The following is a 23,563-nucleotide window of genomic DNA, read 5'->3' as shown; positions in this document are numbered from 1 at the left end:
AGTTAGGTTTTTTGAACGTGACAATGTGGTCACTGTACTCAAATGACCTCCACATTCACCAGATCTCAGTCGAATAGAGCACATTTAGGATGTTATGGAACTGGAGTCACATGAAGGACATAGAACCAACAAATCTGATGCTATCATGTCACTATGGACCAAAGTCTCTGGCCAACATTCCCAGTACTAGCAAGGTGTACCTAATGAAGTTCATAAGTGTGTGTATACTATGCATATAGTATATGCATATGCATATATACTATGCAGTACATACACAAACATATATCCTATTCTATACACTGTATACTATAGTTGAGGCCTCTATAGTTGTATACCTAAATGAAATAAAGAAATTGTCTGCTTGTGAATTTATATTTTCACAGTGTAGATTTACCTGATAACCAGCAGCTCCACGAAGTGATCCCGGGAGGAGACACAGATCCTTTGAGTTTGCGTAAGAAAAGACATCCGGTGTAAAAACTCCCTTGGCGACCCCTTCTGCGTAAGTGAGCACCAGAAAGTAAAGGATATGAAGTATAAAGGATATGAATACAATAACCCATACCTATTTTTATTTTTAATTTCTGAAGACAGACAGACAGATGGACACATAGATAGGTCTTTGATTGGCTGTTGCCGCTTAAGCCACGCCCCCCATCATCCTGCCAGACACCGGCTGTCTCTTCGTAGTCAGTTGTCATCAACTGCCAGTCTAACGGTAACTGACTGAAAAACTAGACACACTATAGCCACTCATTTGGGCTTTAAAGTTACTTAAAAAGTGTCACCTTTAGCGTGGTTTCCTGGGGACAGCGCTGACCAACAGTGGAACATGGTTCTGGAAATGGAAGACGAAGTTGGTAAGTTACCTGACGCGGTTTAGTTAAACAGCGTTAACCTAGAGGCTAACACGGATAGCTAGCGCACTAGCATAACTTTGTGCATAGTTATGGATAGGTAAGCGAGGCGAGCTCGCTCCAGTAGCAGGTACTTTTTTAGTATGTGTTTTGGCATTTAATATCCTGTACTCAGAGCGAAAGCAACAAGTCCTCATGTGTCTGACTTATTAATGCTCTTTGGCAGTCTTTATTAACTGGCACAAGAGATCTATTATTATTAATCTGGGTCGGTGCCAGACCTCCTGGGGGGCTATACTTATTGTGCAGCACCAGATGAGTCTATAAATACAATCAATGCAACCATTTATTGGTTCGGAAGTGAATGAACTGCACTCAAAACTGCAAAGAGTTGTCAACAACACAGGAGGCTGTAAACACACGCACACGTATAGTTATGAATTTGGATTATAAATCAGCGTCTTCGCAGCACCGCTGCTGTTTCCTGTGAAAATGACAGACAGGATACATACAGAATCTCATACAGGATGGTGCCCCACCTTATTCTGAAAAATAGATGGCTTAATGTTCATAAGAGCAAGGGAAAGCTATCAAAATGAACTTCCTGTAATATGAACTGCATTAAAAGCTTTATTTCACCTTACTTTGGAGCATCATTTTAGTAGTGTGTTTCTTCCACTTTCTGTGCACTGCAGCTGACATTTTATAATGCCCGCACTTTATTTCTCTGTAATTTAAGTAGTTCTTCTCCGGGGCACATCGTGTTCCCCCTCATGTTCTTTTCTCATTTTATCGGTTTTAGCCTCATTGCTTATTGGACTTAGTCTTAAGGCTGTACAAATGCAACCAGGGAGGATTATATCCTTACTGTTGAGCCAGTTATCCTTGAAATGGACAATTATGGGCTTGTGAACACTGAAACAGACAATTACTGCCTTGTGAGCATTACGAGACGCTGAGAGCTCAAAGTACAGATATTTTTCTTGTCGTAACCAAACTGCTTTGCCTTAGGTCCTGGGTCATGGTACTTTCTGGTGGCAAACACATGTGATGAGCAGAGAAAGAAGAATAAACTGTTGTTTTTGATATTGGCTGCATTTTCCATCCCCAGGAGAAGTGAGTCAGCCTTCTCATTGCTTTACCATATATTTTGGTATGGCTTTGTTTTGGAGACGCACAAGGGTTATTTCCAGCTCTGAACAGGCCTTCGGTTCATGGCTACACGTGGTATTAACTGCATGGAGCCTGAGTTGCATCACTTAACAAAGATCTATACATTTCCGTGTTAACCATTAAAACACAGTATATTTATAGATTCTGTCATCCTCTTTGCCTCCCACACTTTTTTTTGACAGAGTGAAACAAGAAGTCTTTCTATCTGGGGTTTATTTCAGGAGAGGTCTTTGTTTCGAAGGTGCCTTTGTAACATTAGCTAACATCTCCCAACAGATTATACTGTCCAGGTTCCTTTTGCAGTGGTACCTTTTGACATTTTCTCTTATTTTCTTTAAGCAGTGGAGCCGTGGTTAGTTGTGATTATATTTTGTCTAGTCTTCCTGCTTGTCAAGCTGTCATGAGCCCCACCATCCAGCAACCTTTTCCTTTTTTTAAGGAATATTTTAGGGATTTTAATTTGCCTCTTTATGGGAATCACTCATTCATCGCTTTTGTGCAAGTTAAAGCAAGAATGTTGCAGCTCAGTCAGCTGATTCAGTGGCTGTGGATGAAAGGAAAACTGCTTTCTGGAGGTCAAAGACACTAAATAAACAGCAAATAAGCTTAATACAGTCTTTGAAAGAGAGTTTGAAATGCTTGCTTGTTTGTTTTTTACTGGCTAAAACTGCTTCATTGGGCTGGAAGGCAAACAATGTCCTTGCTCATGTGAAGCTGTACCCCCCATCCTTTTTTAAAAATTTCCTCCTGGTCCCCAGTCTCCACGTGGGGGAGTCCGTTCATTGATGGAGTAAATGAGCAAGGGAGGAGTCAAGATGGACAGAAGGAAGAGGAGGGGGAGAGAGATGAGAGTTCAAGGGTTTCCCCCCCTCTTAAACACACATTTGTCCTTATCCTCATTTGCTGCCCTCCCTCCTTTGCTGGAATGAGGTTATAAGGACTACAGAGGTTAGACTGGAGGACCACAGGATTTGGGTTAGGGATTGGACAGTTTGGTCAAAGCTGGTTTATTTGAAAGAAACACGCTTTTTCTTTTACTGGAAGTGATGATAAACCTAAAGCTGTGTGGACTTCAGAGCTATAAACTGGCCTGAGCTGGTTGTACTGGGACCATTCTTGCTGCCGGTGGCGTCTCTCGGCAGACAGAAGCTTTCTTGGGTATGAGTATTAGAATTATGACGCAAATGTGTAGGTGTTCAGTTATCCTGAATGAGTGCATGTCCTCTTGTGAAACTTTTTGAGAACGGAAACCAGAACAGATGCTAACTGTAGCTTGACTGATGCGGTTTTTTTGTCTCTCTGCTTCAGGAGGATGTGATGTGGTGCAGACGGTGGAAGCAGGTTATAGAGCAAACTTTAGGCCTAGGTTTGATGGTTGGATGTGCCAAGCAGCTGGTCCTAGCAGAGACACTAATACACACTCAGTGCCCTTGAGACTATGCAGAGCAGCTGGTTTGCAGAGTGAGATGAGGTGTCTTGGTATTTATGCCAGACTCTGTGTGTGTGTGTGTGTGTGTGTGTGTGTGTGTGTGTGTGTGTGTCTGTGTGTGTCTGTCTGTGTGTGTGTGTCTGTCTGTGTGTGTGTCTGTGTGTGTGTCTGTGTGTGTGTCTGTGTGTGCGTGTGTGTGTCAGTTTGAGAAAAGGACAATATTTTCTTTCACAAGCTGTCATAAATCGTTTGTTTTATTTCCTCTCTTAGCATAGAGGGGAAGTCAGTGTGAATGCCAGTTTCACTGACTCGATACTCACATAGTTTGTTGTTTATGCCCTCAGGTTTATAATAAGAGCTGCTGCAGCCTACTTAAACCTCCTTTTGTGGGTCAGGGGTGTGCGTGACTAGCCAGTTCATCACTGTTTATAAGTCTGACAAATACAAATTATATTAAATCCTTCGGTGCCATTTTTGGATTTTGACAGAATCACAGATGTCTGGAGGTCCCAAGTCTTTTAAATGGTTTGACAAAAACGTACTGTAATTACAAGTTTGCTTAGATTGTCATACTTTTGTTTTCTATGAGAACTTTTGGTGAGAATTTACTTACATTTCATAGTCCAGTCTGGTATTAACTGATAATATAGAAATGATCTGTAAGATTTGTCCTCAGCTAGATTACATCTTGTATAAAGTTGTTAAGCTTTACTCATTAAGATGTTAAGCGAAAAAAATATTTTCTCTTAATTTACCAGTGTCTGTTAGTAATGTGCATCTACCACCTGAAAGAGGCAGTGCACCTACAAGCTGTTTATCAACCGCTAAAAAAATAATACAGTGTGCTACTGACTAGCAGGTTTGAGACCAGTAAACTATGTGTGCCACTGTGAAGTTGAACGATACTGTAAAAGAAGCGAAGAAACCCAAAGTAAACATTACTCCAGTACAGCCATCACAAAGCCACGTAACCCCCCCCCCCCACACACTCTTTAAGCCATCTCTCTGCAGATTGGCTGCCCCTCACAAATACAGTCAAAACTATGTGTCTGATGTTATGTCATGATGTCCTACGCACAGCCTACCGTATATAAAACAGCTACATGTTGTACCTGTGTGCTGTCACCAGGGGGCAGTGTGAAAAATATGTGGAACAAGTAGTCTCTGGGCTACTTCTGGATTTTGTTGCCTGTTTCGGTCCTGTCGTTTAAAGGACAGAAGTTGTAATAGAGAAGCCCTCAGAGTTAGGGGAGCCCAAGCAATTAAAAACAAGGGAAGCTGTTAAGTGCAGCCACTGTCTGTTTCTATTTTTTGTTCTTTGATCAGTTTCTTGTACACCTTTGCAGGGAGCTAGCTTCCTTTCCTGTTCAAGCCAACCTTACCACCGATCAGAAAATAAGAAAAAAAGCAAGTTTGGTTTCCAAAGCTAACCTTCACACGCCAGTCTTTAAAGTGGTGGGCATCCCAAAAGGCTGTGAAAACGTTTAGACTCCAAGAAGTTGTAAAAACTCCCTGATTAACAATTTGTATTTTAGTTATATTGTACAACATACTAACACGAGCCTAGAGTACCTTATGTTTTAAACATTTGATAAATGTTTCTGCAGAGGTTGACACTCAGTAACATGGTCACAATGGCAAAGTGAAGTGAACAGTTGACTTGAATCTCTCAGCAGGACTTCTCTAATGAGGCCGACAGACAGCAGCAGCACAGCGTGATTTGTCCTCTCTGGCTGCTTGTTTTTCAACGTCAATTGTGACCTTTCTTCCACTTTTTCTTAGGTTAGAGCATTTCATACAGTAGTTTTATTGTGAAGCACAGACAAGAGGAAGATTCACTGTTGACAATGTAGAGGTGAGCTGTGTGCAAATATGTATGTGTGAAACAAGAAATATTCCACATCAGCACAATGGTGCTGTGGTCCCTGAGCCTGAGTCCCAGAGGAAAAATCCTGAAAATGTTCATATATTTTCAACCAGGTTTCTTATCTGGGGATTCGTTTGTTCAATCAAAATGGAAGTTTTTGTTTAAACAATGCTCAAAATTAACAGGAAATTGAGATTTCTGTCAAAAAAAGATAACATTATAATCATAGCGAACCTACAAAATCCTGTCCTGAGCCAACCCGATGTGTTGTTTTTACACTTTTTTTTTCTTTCCTTTTCTTTCCACTCAAGCTTTCTTAAGAAAAACCACAAGTACGTGTATCAGCAGCTCTTGTCTGTTCCTGTGTTATCGTTGTTCTGCAGATATATTGGGTGTCTGTGGGTACATGAACCTCCCTTCTATCAGCGTACACATTCGTTCATGTACGGTTGGGGTGTTTCTCATAAGGAGGAACACCATTCAACTTTGATAGGTACACTAATATATCAAGTCTAATGTGCCAACTGTTAGTCATCAGATGTTTTCTTTGAGGTTTGTATGTGAGGTCTGACTGTTTTTTTTTTTTCTTTTCTTTATAGACCAAAAACAAACATCCTGTTTCAGTAACAAAACCTTCAGCTCATGTTATAAAGTTCATGATAGTACATGAAATCTGATCTGATAGATCTATTGTTTTACTTTATTTTGTCTTCTATTAGTTTCAGTTTTTATTATTATGATATGGATTGTATGTGTCAGATTATAAAATTTAGGAAGTACACATACATCATACAGACTCATCACAGTGTCTTAAAGGCTCCTTGGGAAAGGTGTGATCACAGAATTAATCAAACCAGACCAACATTAAAATTCTTTCCTCTAGTTGTGTATAGTTGTGCTTTCATAATTACATTATTAATACACACTTGGTTTTTGTTTTGTTTTAGGGTTTTTTTTTCTGTTTTAATTTGCTGTTATACCTGTCAGTGCAGAGTTTTCTCTAAAGTTCACCAAGGCCTTCCTTAAAAGCAAGAATCATCAGTTATTAAGATTAATTATCCAGGAGCTGTGAGTGTTGGTGCAGTTTTTGTAATTTAAATACATGCTGAGATTTAAGTACTGAGCTCATGTGAATAAATCATTCACACTATAGTCTCTTATTATCTTGTAGTAAATAGCAAATAGTATTATTGTTTTTTTATTTTTTTGTTTTTACTTGTGTGGATGACCAGAGGAAGAATATGGTTTGGGACAAAGTTACTACCGATGTTATCATGTTGATCTTAATTTCACTTTTTATTCCCTTTTGCTGGTAACAACTATGGTGCTTGGGCTTTTTTGACCTCTGAAAGGGACATGCCAGAAAAAGTTTCTCAACCACTGCAGTAATATAACCTCACCAAGAGTGTGTGTGTGCGTGAGTGAGTGCGTGTGTGTATACATGTGAGGACAGAAGATTGGCATGCTACTATACTTATGGGGACAAATTGCCTGTCCCATGAGTCTGAAGGCATTTTTGAGGCTCAAAATGTGGTTTTAGTGTCAAAGTTAAAGTTAGGTTATGGTTAAGTTTTGGGTTAGAGTTAGGCATTCATTTTTGATGGTTAGGGTCAGCAGCTAGGGAAAGCATTATGTCACTGAGATGTCGTCACTAAGATATGAAAATGATTGTGTGTGTTTGTGTGTTTATATAAGACAGAGAGGTTTTCTTTCTTCCTCTAGTTCAGGACTGAATTTTGGGTGGTGGTGGGGTGGTGTGGTGGGTATATGACGGATCAAAGATTGTGTTGCCATAGTGACCCTGAGCAGTGGGAATTTCAGATCTCTGTTCTTCATTTGTGTGTATGGTTTTCTTGTAGTTTTTGTTTAATTTCAGTTTGATTCCAGAGGGGATTTTCACATTTGTATTTCTTCTCTATCTGAGGGAGAGTATTTGGTCTCTTATTTAGTGTTGCGTATACTTCTGTCCTCAGTGCCTGATGACCTGAGTCCAGAGGAGCGTCAGGAGCTGGAGAGCATCCGGCGCAGAAAACAAGAGCTGCTGCAGGACATACAGGTAAGAGTACACTCACATTCTTTGTCCGAGCCAGTTGATGTCCTTTCCAAGCTGAGCTCATCTGGGGTTTAAAGCATGAAAGTCTGAAATATGTCTTGTTTTATAATTATCTAATCTAATTTATTGTGGAACTGGATGCACATAGGTATGTCCACTTGACCAGATGGATGTAAATAAAGTCACTTGTATGTGCATCAGAAACTCAACCACTCTTTGTCCCAATATAATTTCATTTACTAAGCATCCATCCATAATATTTCAATCATTATTATTAAAGTTGGAAGAGTAATCTTCCAGCAGAACCAGATCCTTTGTTGGCACCTGTTTACCTCCACTGGTTGGGCCAATTCTGGTGCCAAAAAGATGTGATCAAAAGGTTTCAGGAATTGGTCCATGGAACCCCCTCCGCCCCTGAAAAACACTTAAACCAGATTTAAATTTGACTGACCTTTAAAGTCATCTCCTTGTGTTCTGATAGCTAGATAGTTATCTTTCAGCTTGCTTTGTATTTAATCAGAGTCGAGAAACTCTTAACTCTCATGATGAGTAGGGCAGGTGGTGCTGGTGTGACTTTAAAATTCAGTCAAACCTGATAAAAGTCCCTGCCTGACCTCCTCCGAATCAGCTGCTTTCTTTCTCTAATAACTTTAAAAAGTTGTGCAAAATTCTACCTTCACATAATGAAAACCGACTGAATTACTGACCCTTGAAGTACATAGGGTTGGTTTGAAATTAAGTTCTCTTATTTCTTTCAGCATTTCAGCATCCCTTAAAGATCTGATCCTTGAGGTCTGCTAAAAAGCAAATCTATTTTGCACCACTTTAAATGTCATGGTCTAAAGTCAAACATTTGTTTTTGTTTGGCACAGTTTCTCCTTGTAGACCTGGTCTACAAGGAGAGTTTGCTCTTGATTCTATATGATGTTAGTGATCTTAAGTGTGTTGTTCAAACCATCTGTTTGCAAGTGACAGCCAATCGGCAGAAAAATGGTTTAAATGGAGAAGAGCTAAAACTGCTTGTTTTGGACAGAGGATGAACCAAGGACCTGTACCATTTATTTATAAAATGAATGAGGATTATTTTGAACTGTAAACCCTGTCAAGTTACCGCACTAGAATCCAAAGAATAAAAATACTGAGTTGTAAATAATCCAGGTCCACATTAACATGGGGTCTGTAGCAGCATAAAGTAGGTATCATTTATCCAGCCCTTATATTAGCTTTATCAGAAAGGTAGAGAGGCTTTGTCCCCTGAACCCAAACTGGGAGCTGGTTTACTAGAGTAAAAGCTGTGTCCCACATTTACCTGTTGGGAAATCTAGATTTAATGTAATGATAATTTCCTTAATTATGGATATATATGTGTTTTTCCCAACACAGTATTTTGGAAAACTGGTTGTTAAGTTTTAATAGTAATGTGAACCAGTTATCAGTGATGTTACACTGCATTAAGAGTATTTCTTTTAGCTCTCTATTCATTGCTCTGGCAGCTATCACTGAATTAATTAACAGTCTTTTAAAAATCATGATGAAACTTAGTTTGGTAAAGTGTTTGAGTTCCTGCCCCACTAGTCCCTGTACGTCATTTCATAATTATAGGGGAATCACATTCCCATTCTTCTGTGAAAGTACTAGTGGATGTTTACTCTTTTATCCTGTCTCTGTTTTCTGTCTTAATTACTGCCTGGATAAAATGCTTTCTTAACTGAGCAGCAATGAAACAGGATTTTGTTTTTGTCCTTGCTCTGCACCCTGTGGTTGTCTGGAACATTTTATTTTTCAAAACTTTTTTTTTCCCCAGAGCAGAGACACACAGGAGTTACAAACCCTGCTTTGTGTTGTTTTGTCTTTGTCTTTAATTCTTTTCTCTCTGTGTGTCCTTGAGAAGATTTTTCACCTCCAAGTCTAGACCACTGTGTCTGGGGAGGTGTGTGTGTGTTTGGAGGGTAGGGTGTATACGGCTATGACCACCAGAGCGTTACTGTATACACTGAAGACAGATGATCGTCTTTGTCTGAGGGGGATGTACCTCTAATATGCATGTGTCCTCTGGCTCTCTCAGCCTGGAGAGACACATTAACCCCCTGCTTTAGTTCCCTCTACAAGCTTAAATAAATTAGCAGGACTGCCTGTGTCAGTTCTTGATGTGGAGAAATTTGTTACGTGAGATAGAGGATAAAGCTGGCCTTGTGACTTTAATGTAAATTCAACCTACTTGAAGGATAAAAGTCAATCAGAAAATTACACAACACACAACAAGGACTCACCGTCCATTTCCATATGTCAGATTGTTTGTTAAAACAGTGTTTTAGTTTTATATGCTTGTTTGCATAAAGTTGGACATGCAAGTGTCATTGCAACTCATTTAGAACTGAAACAAATTAATCTCCAATGAATTTGACTCAGGAGTAACTTGTTGGTTTCAGTTTGTGTCTCTTGTAAGATTATTTAGATTATCGTGCCTTGTTGGGAAAATGACATAAAGATCAGCTTTATTGGCAAGTTGTCACTATCGTCGACCACCGACATCAGAATCCATCACCATAACCCTAATGGACTGTATATAAAAGATGGACATAGCCAGTGCAATGTAATGTACTTTATTGGTTTGTGTAGTTCCATTTGGAAGTCTGAGCATTTTGACGATCACCATCTTTTCAAACCAGACATATAGAGTTTTGATTGGACTGAGAAACCATGCCCTGCTTTATTGTCTGTTTACTCATTTATAAAAATTAGCAACATATTTTTTAACGAAGACTTTGAGGGATGAGAGACAAGGACATTAATGCAAACTGTATACACAGTTCTGAAATATATAAACACGTGGGATGTGAAAAGAAGTCAAGAAATTCCCAGTACATCATGGGATGTCCCCCTAGAGCCTGCGCCTCCAGCAGCCTAACCAAAAGATGGTTCAGGGTCAGCTGAACCAACCCTAACCACTTTTCATATCTCATGTCTTTATCAAAAAGCCAAATCTGAAAATGAACCCAAGCAAGTGTGTCTCTGTTCTTAACCCAATCTGGGACCTGGTTGCTGAGGGCTCAGCCCTCCCATTCTACTTTTGAGAGGGAAGTGATCCGCTGGAAGAATTTGATACTTTAAGGTTTTTGATGAGGCCTGCTCAAGCACACAGAAGAATGAGAAATGTATCTGCTGGTAGTTGCTGAATGATATCAGCAGCAAGAGATGACTCAAACAAAAGTGACATTAGGCCCATTTTCTTTTAAACTGAGATTTAATAAGGTAAGCCAAAAAAATATTTTGAGCCTGATCTATAGCAGAGAGCTGTCAGTGTGGTGGGCATCCACAACACACACAAAGAAACACTCAAACACACAGCCTCCAGGCAACAGCACTGTGTAAACTGATGGATGGAGTTTATTATCAAGGTCGACTCGTTTAGCGTCTCTCTTCACTAAGCCCCGCCCTGTCTTTCCCTCAGGGCCTGATGGGTAATGAGCCATGAAATATTCCAGTAGTGGAGACAGAGGACACAGTTCTTATTTACCTTAGCTGATGGTGATGTAGCCTTGTTTTCACAACCTCATATGTCTAAGAACCGATTCATCTGCTTCTGTCCATTTTCTGTAATTATCTTAGCCTTTTGTTGTTATTATTGTGTCTTTATTTCTTTCTCTTCTCAGGACCATTGGCAATCAAAAGTCTTTGATCCTGCGTATTCCTGTCTCCCCACCAATGTTGACATTGGGTGTGGGGGTATAGTCTGGTAAATTTGGGTCAGCAGCGGGGAGGGGAGTGGTATGAAGGGGGAAAGAGGGGACAGGAGGGGTTGTAGGCTCTGACCCCGGAACAGGTGTTACAGATCCCAGAGAGGTTTCTTTTAAAGGGTGGCTGTTGCATGTAACCCAGCAGAGAAAAATGATGAGTCTGTCTGCGAGTGTGTGAGTCATATCTGCATTTTTAGGGGTTTTAGTGGGTCATCTCTTTAGTGGGAAGTGCTTGTATGGATGTTGGTCAGTGAGATGTAGGTGGAACAGACCACCATGTGTAATTCATTGTGACAGCAAGATCAAAGCATCTCCAGAGGGCTCCTCTGAAGGGTTAGATATCACACAAATGGCACATGTAGATGTCTGCTGCTGTTTCCCTTCAGCTTCTGTACTCAAAAAAAACAATCAAAATAATGATCCCTTCTCCTTCCCCCTTCTGTTTCATCACTTCTTTCCCTTCTCTTTCTGTCTGCACTCAGAGGCTGAAGGATGAGATAGCAGAGGTGACCAGCGAGATTGAAAACCTGGGCCTGACTGAAGAGAGGTAAACTATCTCTCAACTACCATTTCTGTGCTTGTGCGTAGGCAGCAGCACTCTCCTCAGCCTTTGTTTTGGAGGATTTCTAGTCAGAGAAAAGACCAAAAAAATCTGTCCAACCATTAGAGCACTGCCTTATGGGATTATTGATTAATCCATCAGATAATTAGCAGAATATAAGCCCAATTAAGGTTGCCAGTGGGACATGAAAAGTCTTCAGACTGCTTATTTTGACATTCAAGGCAGATATTCACTAAGGATATGAATCACAAACTGGTTTCAGTCAACTGTTGTCAAAATAGTTTGACATGTTTATTGAGAGCTGCATATTGCATAACAATAACATAAAGAGGATTTGTCTGGACCACTAGAAACTTAGAAGATAAAGAAATCATGGTGGAAGAACATCCTGAAGTTTGGCTTTACAAAGAAACATGACAACACTGGCAGCAAGATCAAAGCAGTTATGTTTGGAAAATGTCTTTCTTTTCTATATTTATCATATAATTCCCCTCTCATCCTTTATCCTTCAAGCTTGTCAGGTCCTCTACCAGAGGTCTGGGAGCTTGAGGCTCCTGCGCAGTATCTTAGCTGTTCCTAGGACTGCACTCTTCTGGACAGAGATCTTGGATATTGTTCCTGGGATCTGCCGGAGCCACTTGCCTAGCTTGGGAGCCACTGCACCTAGTGCTCCGAGTACTACTGGGACCACTGTTACCTTCACCCTATACATCTTTACCAGCTCTTCTTTGAGCCCTGGATACTTCTCCAGCTTCTCGTGTTCCTTCTTCCTGATGTTGCTGTCATTCAGTATCGCTACATCTATCACTATGGCCGTCTTCTTCTGTTTGTCTACCACCACTATGCCTAGTTGGTTAGCCACCACCATTTTGTCTGTCTGTATCTGGAAGTCCCACAGGATCTATGCCAGCTACTTGGTTATGGTGTTCCATGTATGCCCTGCCTGCTAGCATCTTCCACCCTGCTGTTATGTGCTGCATTGTCTCAGGGGCGTCTTTACACAGCCTGTACCTGGGGTCTTGCCTGGTGTGATAGACCCCAGCCTTTATGGATCTTGTGCTCAGAGCTTGTTCCTGTACTGCCATGATTAGTGCCGCAGGGTCATGGGCAGGGCATCACCTGATCTTACCGTTGAGCTGACTCCTCAGGACCTTCTGCAAGTAGTTGCAGCTTTCCTAGCAGCCTCTTAGTAGTTCCCATTTGCCTGGGATCCCCAGGTACTTGTAGCTGTCCTCGATGTCTGCAATGTTCATTTTGTTCTTTTCTACTGCCAGACGCAGACCACAAGGCTGTGAGTTTTTGCTTGGCAGTTTCCAAGAGCAAGGCTTAGGCACCTCCCTTGATCTTGTATCTGAGAGTACTTCATGTACTCTCATGGAGGATCTGGGTTTTAAGCTTCACCATGATCCTGTCTTTCAGGTCAGTTCCTGTCACACTCAATTTCTATCACACTTGGGGCCAATCTCATATGGAGATGATGATATCTCCCCCCTGACCTGTCGTCCTGGCTCCCCCTTGCTGTAGCATGTATGTTGTACCTCGTCAGTCTCTAGCTATGAGAGCAGTCCCTTCTTCCGAATGTTGGAACTCTGAACTACTAGATGTTTCGGCATCAATATCGAAGATATTCGATATCGAAGATCCCATAGGTCCCTAGCATGGGGAGTCTAGCCTACGACCGTTACTGAATACAGACGCCCCCAGGCGGGAAGTGAACTTGCATATATGCTGAAATAACTTTCTGCACAACATGGGCAGCATGACTGTTACTGAGGTTGTTTTTAGAACATCGGTGCTACGCAGGCAGGTCTAACAGACATTTCCTTTGACTAAGAAAACAAAAAAAAAAATCCATCCAATATTTTCCATTCTAGGTGATAAAAGCCAGGCTGTTGTAACAGAGAGCTGGGCTGGCATTGAAAATTTAAATTCACTGGTGATGAATAAATATGATTTACACACTAATGGTTTATGTTTTTTAAAATGTTATTTTAGGAAAAACATGCAAAGGAATAGACAGATGGCCATGGGCCGAAAAAAGTTCAACATGGATCCTGCGAAGGTAAATACATTTATGCAGCAGTGCTTTCTTCTTTCATGTGAGTTCAGCTACTGATTATCAGTCTGTTTTAGTTTAGTTTAGGAAAAGTGTCCTCTTTCAGCTGACAAGGATATAAAATACACAAACCTTGTTTTTTGCATTTGCATCATGTATTAAAATGTAACTCCAGCCTTTTCCTGAAACACCATTAGTGTGATTGGTCTTTAAATTTGACACCCTGACTCTGTTTTGGTTGTTTGTTTGTTTTTATTAAAGCCATGTACTCTGTGTACTTTTTTTACTCCTGGTTGTTCGCACCCACAGTTTGACGCTACCCCTGAACAACCAGGTGATACTGTAACAGGTGTTTTTCTAAAAGGAGATATTTTATGGATTATTGGTCTTGAATGGGTAGAAAGAAGAAAAAAAACAACCAAAACTCCCCCATACAAAATTACTAAAATGAACTACAAACTTCTCTGAACTGCTTGTTTTCATTCAGTGTGTGATGTTCGTTCTGGGGTGTGTGTTTTGATTTTCTTCCTCAGGGCATTCGCTTCTTGATCGACTGTTCGCTGCTGAAAAACACCAGTGAAGACATTGCCCAGTTTCTGTATAAGGGGGAGGGGCTTAACAAAACCGCCATCGGGGACTATCTGGGCGAGAGGTAAGCAGTATTAATGATGTCCTTTCCAGTAGACAGTTTTGACATGTGCTATCAAAAAAAGGACAGTCTTGAGCCTACATGGGCAATAGCAGGAGTTCAGACCATCTCACATTTTATTCTTCACTCCTCTTTAAAAAGTTTATTCCTTATACAGTGGGGCAAAAAAGTATTTAGTCAGCCACCGATTGTGCAAGTTCCCCCACCTAAAATGATGACAGAGGTCAGTAATTTGCACCAGAGGTACACTTCAACTGTGAGAGACAGAATGTGAAAAAAAAATCCATGAATCCACATGGTAGGATTTGTAAAGAATTTATTCGTAAATCAGGGTGGAAAATAAGTATTTGGTCAATAACAAAAATACAACTCAATACTTTGTAACATAACCTTTGTTGGCAATAACAGAGGTCAAACGTTTACTATAGGTCTTTACCAGGTTTGCACACACAGTAGCTGGTATTTTGGCCCATTCCTCCATGCAGATCTTCTCGAGAGCAGTGATGTTTTGGGGCTGTCGCCGAGCAACACGGACTCTCAACTCCCGCCACAGATTTTCTATGGGGTTGAGGTCTGGAGACTGGCTAGGCCACTCCAGGACTTTCAAATGCTTCTTACGGAGCCACTCCTTTGTTGCCCGGGCGGTGTGTTTTGGATCATTGTCATGTTGGAAGACCCAGCCTCGTTTCATCTTCAAAGTTCTCACTGATGGAAGGTGGTTTTGGCTCAAAATCTCACGATACATGGCCCCATTCATTCTGTCCTTAACACGGATCAGTCGTCCTGTCCCCTTGGCAGAAAAACAGCCCCATAGCATGATGTTTCCACCCCCATGCTTCACAGTAGGTATGGTGTTCTTGGGATGCAACTCAGTATTCTTCTTCCTCCAAACACGACAACTTGAGTTTATACTAAAAAGTTCTACTTTGGTTTCATCTGACCACATGACATTCTCCCAATCCTCTGCTGTATCATCCATGTGCTCTCTGGCAAACTTCAGACGGGCCTGGACATGCACTGGCTTCAGCAGCGGAACACGTCTGGCACTGCGGGATTTGATTCCCTGCCGTTGTAGTGTGTTACTGATGGTGACCTTTGTTACTTTGGTCCCAGCTCTCTGCAGGTCATTCACCAGGTCCCCCCGTGTGGTTCTGGGATCTTTGCTCACCGTTCTCATGATCATTTTGACCCCACGGGATGAGATCTTGCGTGGAGCCCCAGATCGAGGGAGATTATCAGTGGTCTTGTATGTCTTCCATTTTCTGATGATTGCTCCCACAGTTGATTTTTTTCACACCAAGCTGCTTGCCTATTGTAGATTCACTCTTCCCAGTCTGGTGCAGGTCTACAATACTTTTCCTGGTGTCCTTCGAAAGCTCTTTGGTCTTGGCCATGGCGGAGTTTGGAGTCTGACTGTTTGAGGCTGTGGACAGGTGTCTTTTATACAGATGATGAGTTCAAACAGGTGCCATTCATACAGGTAACGAGTGGGGGACAGAAAAGCTTCTTACAGAAGACGTTACAGGTCTGTGAGAGCCAGAGATTTTCCTTGTTTGAGGTGACCAAATACTTATTTTCCACCCTGATTTACGAATAAATTCTTCACAAATCCTACCATGTGAATTCATGGATTTTTTTTTTCACATTCTGTCTCTCACAATTGAAGTGTACCTCTGGTGCAAATTACTGACCTCTGTCATCATTTTAAGTGGGGGAACTTGCACAATCGGTGGCTGACTAAATACTTTTTTGCCCCACTGTAAGTAATAAAAGGCCAGTTTAAAAAATTCCCAGATTATTATTATTATTATTATTATTATTATTACTACCACATCTTCTGTGTGTTACAGGAGAAATTGTGCTGTATACTGGATATAGATTTTGGTGCATAAGCAGTTCAACAAGAGCATCCTTTAATTTGATTCTCTTGAGTTGAACAGAGCTGACATAGTTTCTCTTCTGTTTACTCCTGTGTGCGTGCACACGTGGGTGTGTGTTTGTGTGTGGGATTTCGTGTGTCGTGCAGAGATGAATTCAACATCAAGGTCCTGCACGCCTTCCTGGAGCTTCACGAGTTCACAGACTTGAACCTGGTTCAAGCTCTCAGGCAGTTTCTGTGGAGCTTTAGGCTGCCCGGCGAGGCCCAGAAAATCGACCGCATGATGGAGGCGTTTGCTCGGCGATACTGTCACTGCAACCCCGGAGTGTTTCAGAGCATCGGTACGTGAGGAAAAAACGGTTTATGGTCACAGTTTTTACATATTACAGAGTGAAAATAAAGAAGTTGTTCAATAATAAAACCATTTTTCTTCCATCTTTTTTTCATTTTTACAGCATTTATTCCATTCACACACTGTATGTAGGGCTCTACAATTTTCCACTGAGCAGGAAAACACACCAGTAATGATTTATATTTAGTTTAATGCGCATTTCCGTTTTTCGTTTAAATCAAGTCACCTTTATTTATTCAGCACATTTTAAACGACCGAGTTGATCTAAATGTATTATCTAATACTCACAGAAACATAACTAAAATACGAAGCAAAGCAAAAGTTACAATAATTTTAATGTCATCGTTTTAGGCCAGGACCTGCATATTAAACTAACTTTAATATAAAGATTTACCTGTTTGTTTGTTTTTTGTTTGTTGTTAACTTATCTTCGCTTCTCTTTAGCTCAGGAACTTCTAGAGTTCTTGCTTTCTTACTCTTAGTGAGCACTCAGCCACATTCACCTACTCACCACACAGTTTTTACACATCACACACAAAGTCTCATACTGATGCACTGGGGGAAATTTGTAGCTCACCATCTTGTTCAAAGATATTTTGACTTGCAGACACGAGGATCTTCCCTTCTGCTTCCTGACATGGGTAATATGAGGAATGTGCAAATAGGTGAAGGTTGTGCTGCTTACTGGACAGAGCACACAGGTTTTTGGAAAAATATAGCATGCGGTTTGTACGTAAGGTGTTATTTGATAATTAGCACACTGTGTTCTATGTCTGCACTGGATGGACCTGATAGTGAACAAATACATACAACCAACTATGACTGTAGTTGTCTGGGAATGTAATTTCTTTTAACTAACACTCTACACAAAGGTATAGCAGCACCTCAGTGGTTTTCAGTTAATCGTTTAAACTCACTGTGGTCTTTCTAACAGCCTGACTCGGAAAACATACAAACACACACTGTGTCTGTTTGCAGATACCTGTTACGTGTTGTCGTTCGCCGTGATCATGTTGAACACCAGTCTACACAACCCCAACGTGAAGGACAAACCCTCTGTTCAGAAATTCACAGCAATGAACAGAGGAATCAATGATGGAGGAGACCTACCGGAGGACCTGCTCAGGGTGAGTGAAGTTCAGGAAGTCCACAGCACCCTGTGTGATATACTCACTATGTGTTCAGGCCCTGTGAATTCAGACAGAACAGCACATCTGATGGTCCATGTGTGTGGAAATATGAATGCGCTGTGGAGTTTCTGGTGGACATTTAAACAACTTGGAAAGCACCGGCTGTCTGATGACTGTAGCTGTGATTGTTATGATTATAACCGTGACACATGATATGATAATAGGTACTTGCAGCTGTTGTTTGTGACCTTGTGGTTTTGCAAGCCAAGCGTCATATTGAAGTTACATTCCTGATTAGTGTAACATTAGCACCTTACGTTCAACCACAAATGGAGCCAAAAGTCTGAGCAGAAACCACAAACGAAGAATGAGCTAGAGATGCTTCATTTTTCTGTTCTGTGGTAGAGACGAGAAGAAGGTTTCTCAAAAATGTCAGTGTATTCAAACTGAACGGTCCAGACAGCACGTAAAAGTCCCTCATTACAACACATTCCAACAAATAATGCAGAAAAGCTCAATTCCAATTATTTTTAAAACATCTCAGGCTGTTAATCATAAATGGGTGTCTCAATGACTAAAAATTATTTACCAAGAAACTGCTTTTTTAAAGGAGTAAAGTGGGGGTTCAGCTTGTGGTTTCAGCTTTTTGAAATTCCTGGCAAAGGCTCAAGTGAACATGTCTAAAATGTATAAATGATACACTTTGAAAATGTTCCTGTGTTTGAGTTTTTTTTAATAAGTTATTATGCAACAGTTTCACCCGTGTAAACACCATTTCTATTTATTTCATAGCTGAAGTAGCCAACACATTATTCTGTTGTATTCTCTGAGTGTATTTGTTGTTTTTACTTAAGTTTATTTTGATAAATCATAACCCCAGAGTTGAAATTTGCTGATAAATGTTTGTGTTGTAAATAAGTAGAAGTTAAGATAAAGGTAAGGATAAATAGTAGCTACCCGCATGATCTAAATGATGTCACCATCTATGCAGAACCTGTACGACAGCATCAAGAACGAACCTTTTAAGATCCCAGAGGATGATGGGAATGACCTCACACACACCTTCTTCAACCCCGACAGAGAAGGGTGGTTGCTCAAACTCGGTATGTTCAGTTTCTACAAACAGGTCGTCCCTCTAGTGGACCAGATATGTAACAGCGGCTTTAACGAGACGATGAGAGATCTTTTTATTGAAACATTAATCAAAGTTGAGTGAAATGTTTTACTCTCCTGTTGACGCTCTTCTTGTCTGTTTGTGTTTCATGGTTTTGACTTCAGGAGGTATGTATCCTCACACTCGCCAGCTTTAATGCACCGCTTTGCTTTCTGAGCTGCCCCTGCCCACCACCCCGTCATTTCTGTCCTGCCACTGGCTGTGTGCATTCACCTACCCATCACAGTTTTACTGTGATAATTAGTTTTTACATCCGGTTCACCTGCTGCTTTTCGCTATCATGTCCTGATGTGAAGGTATTAGCGCTTCACATCTGCCTCTAACTGCTGGACTCCTTGAACTGCCCACTGACTCACGTTTTAACCTCAGCTGTTGCAGTCAGTAGGCTTTACTTAACCTGCTGAATTGTGTCATCAGTGTGCTTCAGAGTGTCGCCGTCAACATCAGCATTCAGTTTACCGATGTCATAACTCACCTTTAATCCATCCTCAGGTGGAAGAGTGAAGACCTGGAAGCGGCGCTGGTTTATTCTCACTGATAACTGTCTCTACTACTTTGAATACACCACTGTGAGTACTTCTTGTTTCACTGTGAAAATAAATGATTACTGGATGTAACTGTGGACAGCCTGAACTATTTTTTTTTCTTTCTGCTGTTTAAAAGGACAAAGAACCCAGAGGGATTATTCCACTGGAAAATCTAAGCATCAGAGAAGTCGAGGACTCAAAGAAGCCGGTAAACCGCTGCTCTCTTTGTTTTTGTCCTGTGATTGAAGAGATCAAAGTCTCAGAGATCAGAAAAAGATGGCAAAAACAGGAGGGGACACAAATCTCTTTGGGTTTGCGTCAGGAACAGCATCCCACATAAATCTGCCAAATCAAACATGCAGAGCTAACCGCTGTGGCGACCCTCTGTTAATAAGGGAGCTGCTGAAAGCAGCTTACAAAGGATTTCAAAAAGCAAAGCAAAAATAAACCGTGTAACCATGTCTCCAAAGTAATGATGACTTTGATTTTCTTGTGATACTAGTCCTTATTTTGCATGTTTTCCTTAGTTACTCCCATGATTATTATGGACGCATAATTAAAAACTAAAGGTTATAATCTTCAGCATGGACAACCAAGTTTGTGAATGTGACAACTTGAGAACGAGGCAACATGGGATTTTGAAATTCATACCGTGCATCTAATAAAAAGTTAGGACGAACTTCAATCTGAGTGACCTCGACCTCAAGGTCAGAGGCCAAGTTCTATAAAAATCTTGTGAACACAGTAAATCAAGAACGATGTCACGTAGGAGTTTCAAAATGGTAACATACGTGCATCTGCTCACAAGCTGTGGGGTCGCTCTTGTGGTCGTCAAGTTTTTAATTTTGGAGGAAGCCTAAAGTCGTACCTGGAGGAGCCAGAGATTTAGCCACTTTTTCCATTGGCTTCAAATATTTGATGACTTTATCCAAAAATAGGGTTTTAAAAAAAAGTACATATACTACACAGGTGCAAGCCTGAAAAAGCATTTAAAAAAAACCACAACGTACCCAACGATAACTCCAGCAAATGAACAATGAACACGTGACCGTCCACCCTCAACCTGCTGATGGATCAACAGTTTATATAAAGTTTATATAAAGTTTTTATTACAGCGTTGAACACGTTCAGTACAGAGCGAAAACAACCGATCACACATGTAACTTGTTTACTCGCCTTCCTGCCTCAACCATGATCTCTCTCAGAACTGCTTCGAGCTGTTCATCCCCAACCACAAAGATCAGGTGATCAAGGCCTGCAAGACGGAGGCAGACGGCCGCGTCGTCGAGGGAAACCACACTTTCTACAGAATCTCCGCCCCAACTGTGGAGGAGAAGGACGAATGGATCAAAAGCATCAAGTGAGTTTCAGTTTTGTTTTCTCTCCCTGCAGAGGGTCAAACTAATGATGACGATGAAGAAAAAGTGGAACTGCTGTCCTTCTCTCTGCAGGGCTGCCATCAGCAAAGACCCGTTCTATGAGATGTTAGCTGCTCGGAAGAAGAAAGTCTCCTCCCTGAAGGGGCTGTAGAGCTGCTGAGGATAAAACAACCGCAGGCCTGTTTCAGGTGGACCTGACATTCCCGCTGCAGACCTGAACCTGGCGGAGGATTCACCTCTTAAAGCGGCTTGTCTTTTGTCCCCTTTTCAACAGACACACCTTCAGAACCAGCGCTCCCTTCTTTACAGGTCTGACCTCCTGCCGACACTTTATTTCCCATCTGCAGCTAATGTTATTCAGACAGAGACCGCTCTTTTGTTTGCTGAAACGTCACCTTTTTAGAGTCCTGCTGCTGCAGTACTGTAACGATGCTGCGGTGCCCTCCGGTTAGCTCTCCCGCTCATCTTGAAACCTGCTGTAAGGACTGTTGACAAGCATTTGAATGACCTCTGAGCCTTTTCGCACAATCAGTGTTTGGTCTGCTTGAGTACAGCAAGTCCCTACAGCTGCTGAAAACAGAGAGAGCGCGGGAAATGTTGTCAGTTCACGTCTCCAGAGGAGTGAACTACGAAGCGAGGTTAATGAGTTAGCGAGGTAGCAAGCCTGAAGTTGTTTTGTTGTTGTTGTTCAGAGTTTTGGTTTAAAATCAACAGCAAAAAGCAGCCCAGTGACAAACTAACAACACATAAGGCAGTACAGGAAAACCTGCTCAAAAACAGCTGTGTGTTTACAGTGACTTCAATCAAATTCAATTCAATTTTATTTACATAGCGGCAAATCACAACAGTCGCTTCAAGGCGCTCAAATCAACGATGCCAACAATACGTTTCATTGCTCCTGCTTGTCTCTGCAGATCTTAATTGGTCTGCAGTTTTCCTAGCTGCAAATCCAAAACGTAAATCTGATCTGGAAACCAGCAAGAAGTTATCACTTCTGTCCTGTGGTGTGGTCCACCATCAAGCTGGAAATGGACTGTCACCAGATCGCTCCTAAATCATTGTAAGGAGTTTTTGTTTTTTTAGTATTAGTATATTTTTTAGTATTTAGTATTGTTAATACAGTACCTATTGACCCTTGGTAAGTATATTAAAATTATGCCAATAAGAATAACAGAAATAGAAAACGTGATTGTTCTTCACCATCATATTAAAAATACACATCGCCATTCTAATTACACTCACATCTACAGGCACCTGTTAACCTAACGTGCACACCTGGAGAAAACCCAAGACATTCACGCTGCAGGACAGCAGTCCTGACCCTCATAAAATAAGAATTCATATGATGAAGTGGCAAAGGAAATAAACAGTAATACTATTAATAGAAATAAGTAAAGTTAATCACAGCTGTAGCAGACTGGAGTTGTGTTGAAATGTGTCTGCTTCACAGTGCACTCCTCTGGACGGAAAAGTTTGAGATAAAATAAACGACTCCTCGTGAAAGCTGCACAGCAGCAGAATCTGAGATTCTGACTTTTCTGAAGCTGACGAAGATTCAGCTCAGGACTCAGTCGAGACTGAGCAGCGTTTAGTTTGTTGCCATACATTTCCCCCCTGCCCCGTTTTGTTACTACTGTTGATCTTCTGTCCATGAAAAGGAAGGTAAAACAGAAATAGTCAAATATTTATTTATCCACATTTCTTGTAATTTATTGTTTTTGTCTCAATAAAAGTTTGCAAAGAATCTTCTGCTCCTGTTTGAGTTCATTATTTTACTGAAGTTGTTTTATTGTTCATTTGTAATGAATAAGTTTGATTTAAAATGAAGTGAGAATGGTTCCGATTAGTTTTCTCTAAGCACCTTCTGAGGTTGTTCGACCGCATTTCTTCTGTAGTGTAAACACTAACGTGTCCTGATGCAACCTAGACAGTCATTAATGCAGGACATGGTGGCCTCTGCAGTCACCTGTAACCTCATCCTGCCAAACAGCTGCAATAAACTAAACACAGCCGGCCTTTTATCTTGTATAACCTTTTTTTTTTTTTAATGAACTTTTGTATGGGTTTAATTCCAGTGCTCCCTGTCCCACTTGACCTCAATCTAAAGCATGCCGCCAGCTACCGAACACAGGTTTCAATACTGTTCTCATTCATTTAAGCACTTATCTCACCTTTATCTAATGTAACTCATGAAGCAGCCAGTCATTCTAGCAGAGCTGTCAGTAAACTACGTTATCTTCTGTAAAGTTTCCCCACATCCTGCTAATGTTGATGTGACCTGATTACTCTGGAAAACCACAGCGCATATCAAGGAGATGAAAGCACGAGCACTGAAGCAGACCTGGGAAATTCCCCTTCCAGCGAAAGGTACGGCTGAAGTAGTACGTGTTAGAGCTGTGACAGAAGGCAGACTAATCAGACATCGGCTTATGTGTCGCACTCCGCAAAATATTAGTACGAGTCGATCTCGCTGTGTTCTTCTCAACTGGCAAGAGTGGCTCACGCAGTGTTCACTAGTGACGATTAGTCAACATTTGAATCATACTTGATGGCCGATTTGTGGTCAAACACCCACATAATTCCAAAATTCATGATAGGTTTTTTTCAGGGCTCCAAGTGGTTACAAACAAATTTTTATGACAGCTGTCAGAGCTTTACAGTCCACTGTGTGAGCTGTCATCACAAAGCAAAACAAAGGGACATCATAAAAAGGAAGGAAACTCGAAAGTGATTGATCTG

At 41.1% G+C, this 23,563-nt stretch overlaps 1 protein-coding gene across 1 annotated transcript; it reads left to right on the top strand.

Moving 5' to 3' along the window:
* The first annotated feature begins 686 nt into the window (after window positions 1-686).
* LOC146663868 (cytohesin-1-like) lies at window positions 687-22,558 on the top strand. Its single transcript, XM_085416806.1, has 12 exons — window positions 687-860; window positions 7,300-7,382; window positions 11,599-11,663; window positions 13,674-13,740; window positions 14,268-14,386; window positions 16,410-16,603; window positions 17,593-17,741; window positions 18,736-18,847; window positions 19,411-19,487; window positions 19,582-19,653; window positions 20,651-20,805; window positions 20,897-22,558. The coding sequence occupies exons 1-12, from the start codon at window positions 833-835 to the stop codon at window positions 20,973-20,975; spliced, it is 1,200 nt and encodes a 399-aa protein (XP_085272932.1). The 5' UTR covers window positions 687-832; the 3' UTR covers window positions 20,976-22,558.
* The last annotated feature ends 1,005 nt before the right edge of the window (window positions 22,559-23,563 follow it).

The sequence above is a fragment of the Rhamphochromis longiceps genome, linkage group LG8 (assembly GCF_057381845.1).
Source record: "Rhamphochromis longiceps isolate RC_006_pf linkage group LG8, R_longiceps_female_GT1.1, whole genome shotgun sequence".
NCBI lineage: Eukaryota > Metazoa > Chordata > Actinopteri > Cichliformes > Cichlidae > Rhamphochromis > Rhamphochromis longiceps.
This window is presented reverse-complemented; position numbering and strand designations above follow the sequence as displayed.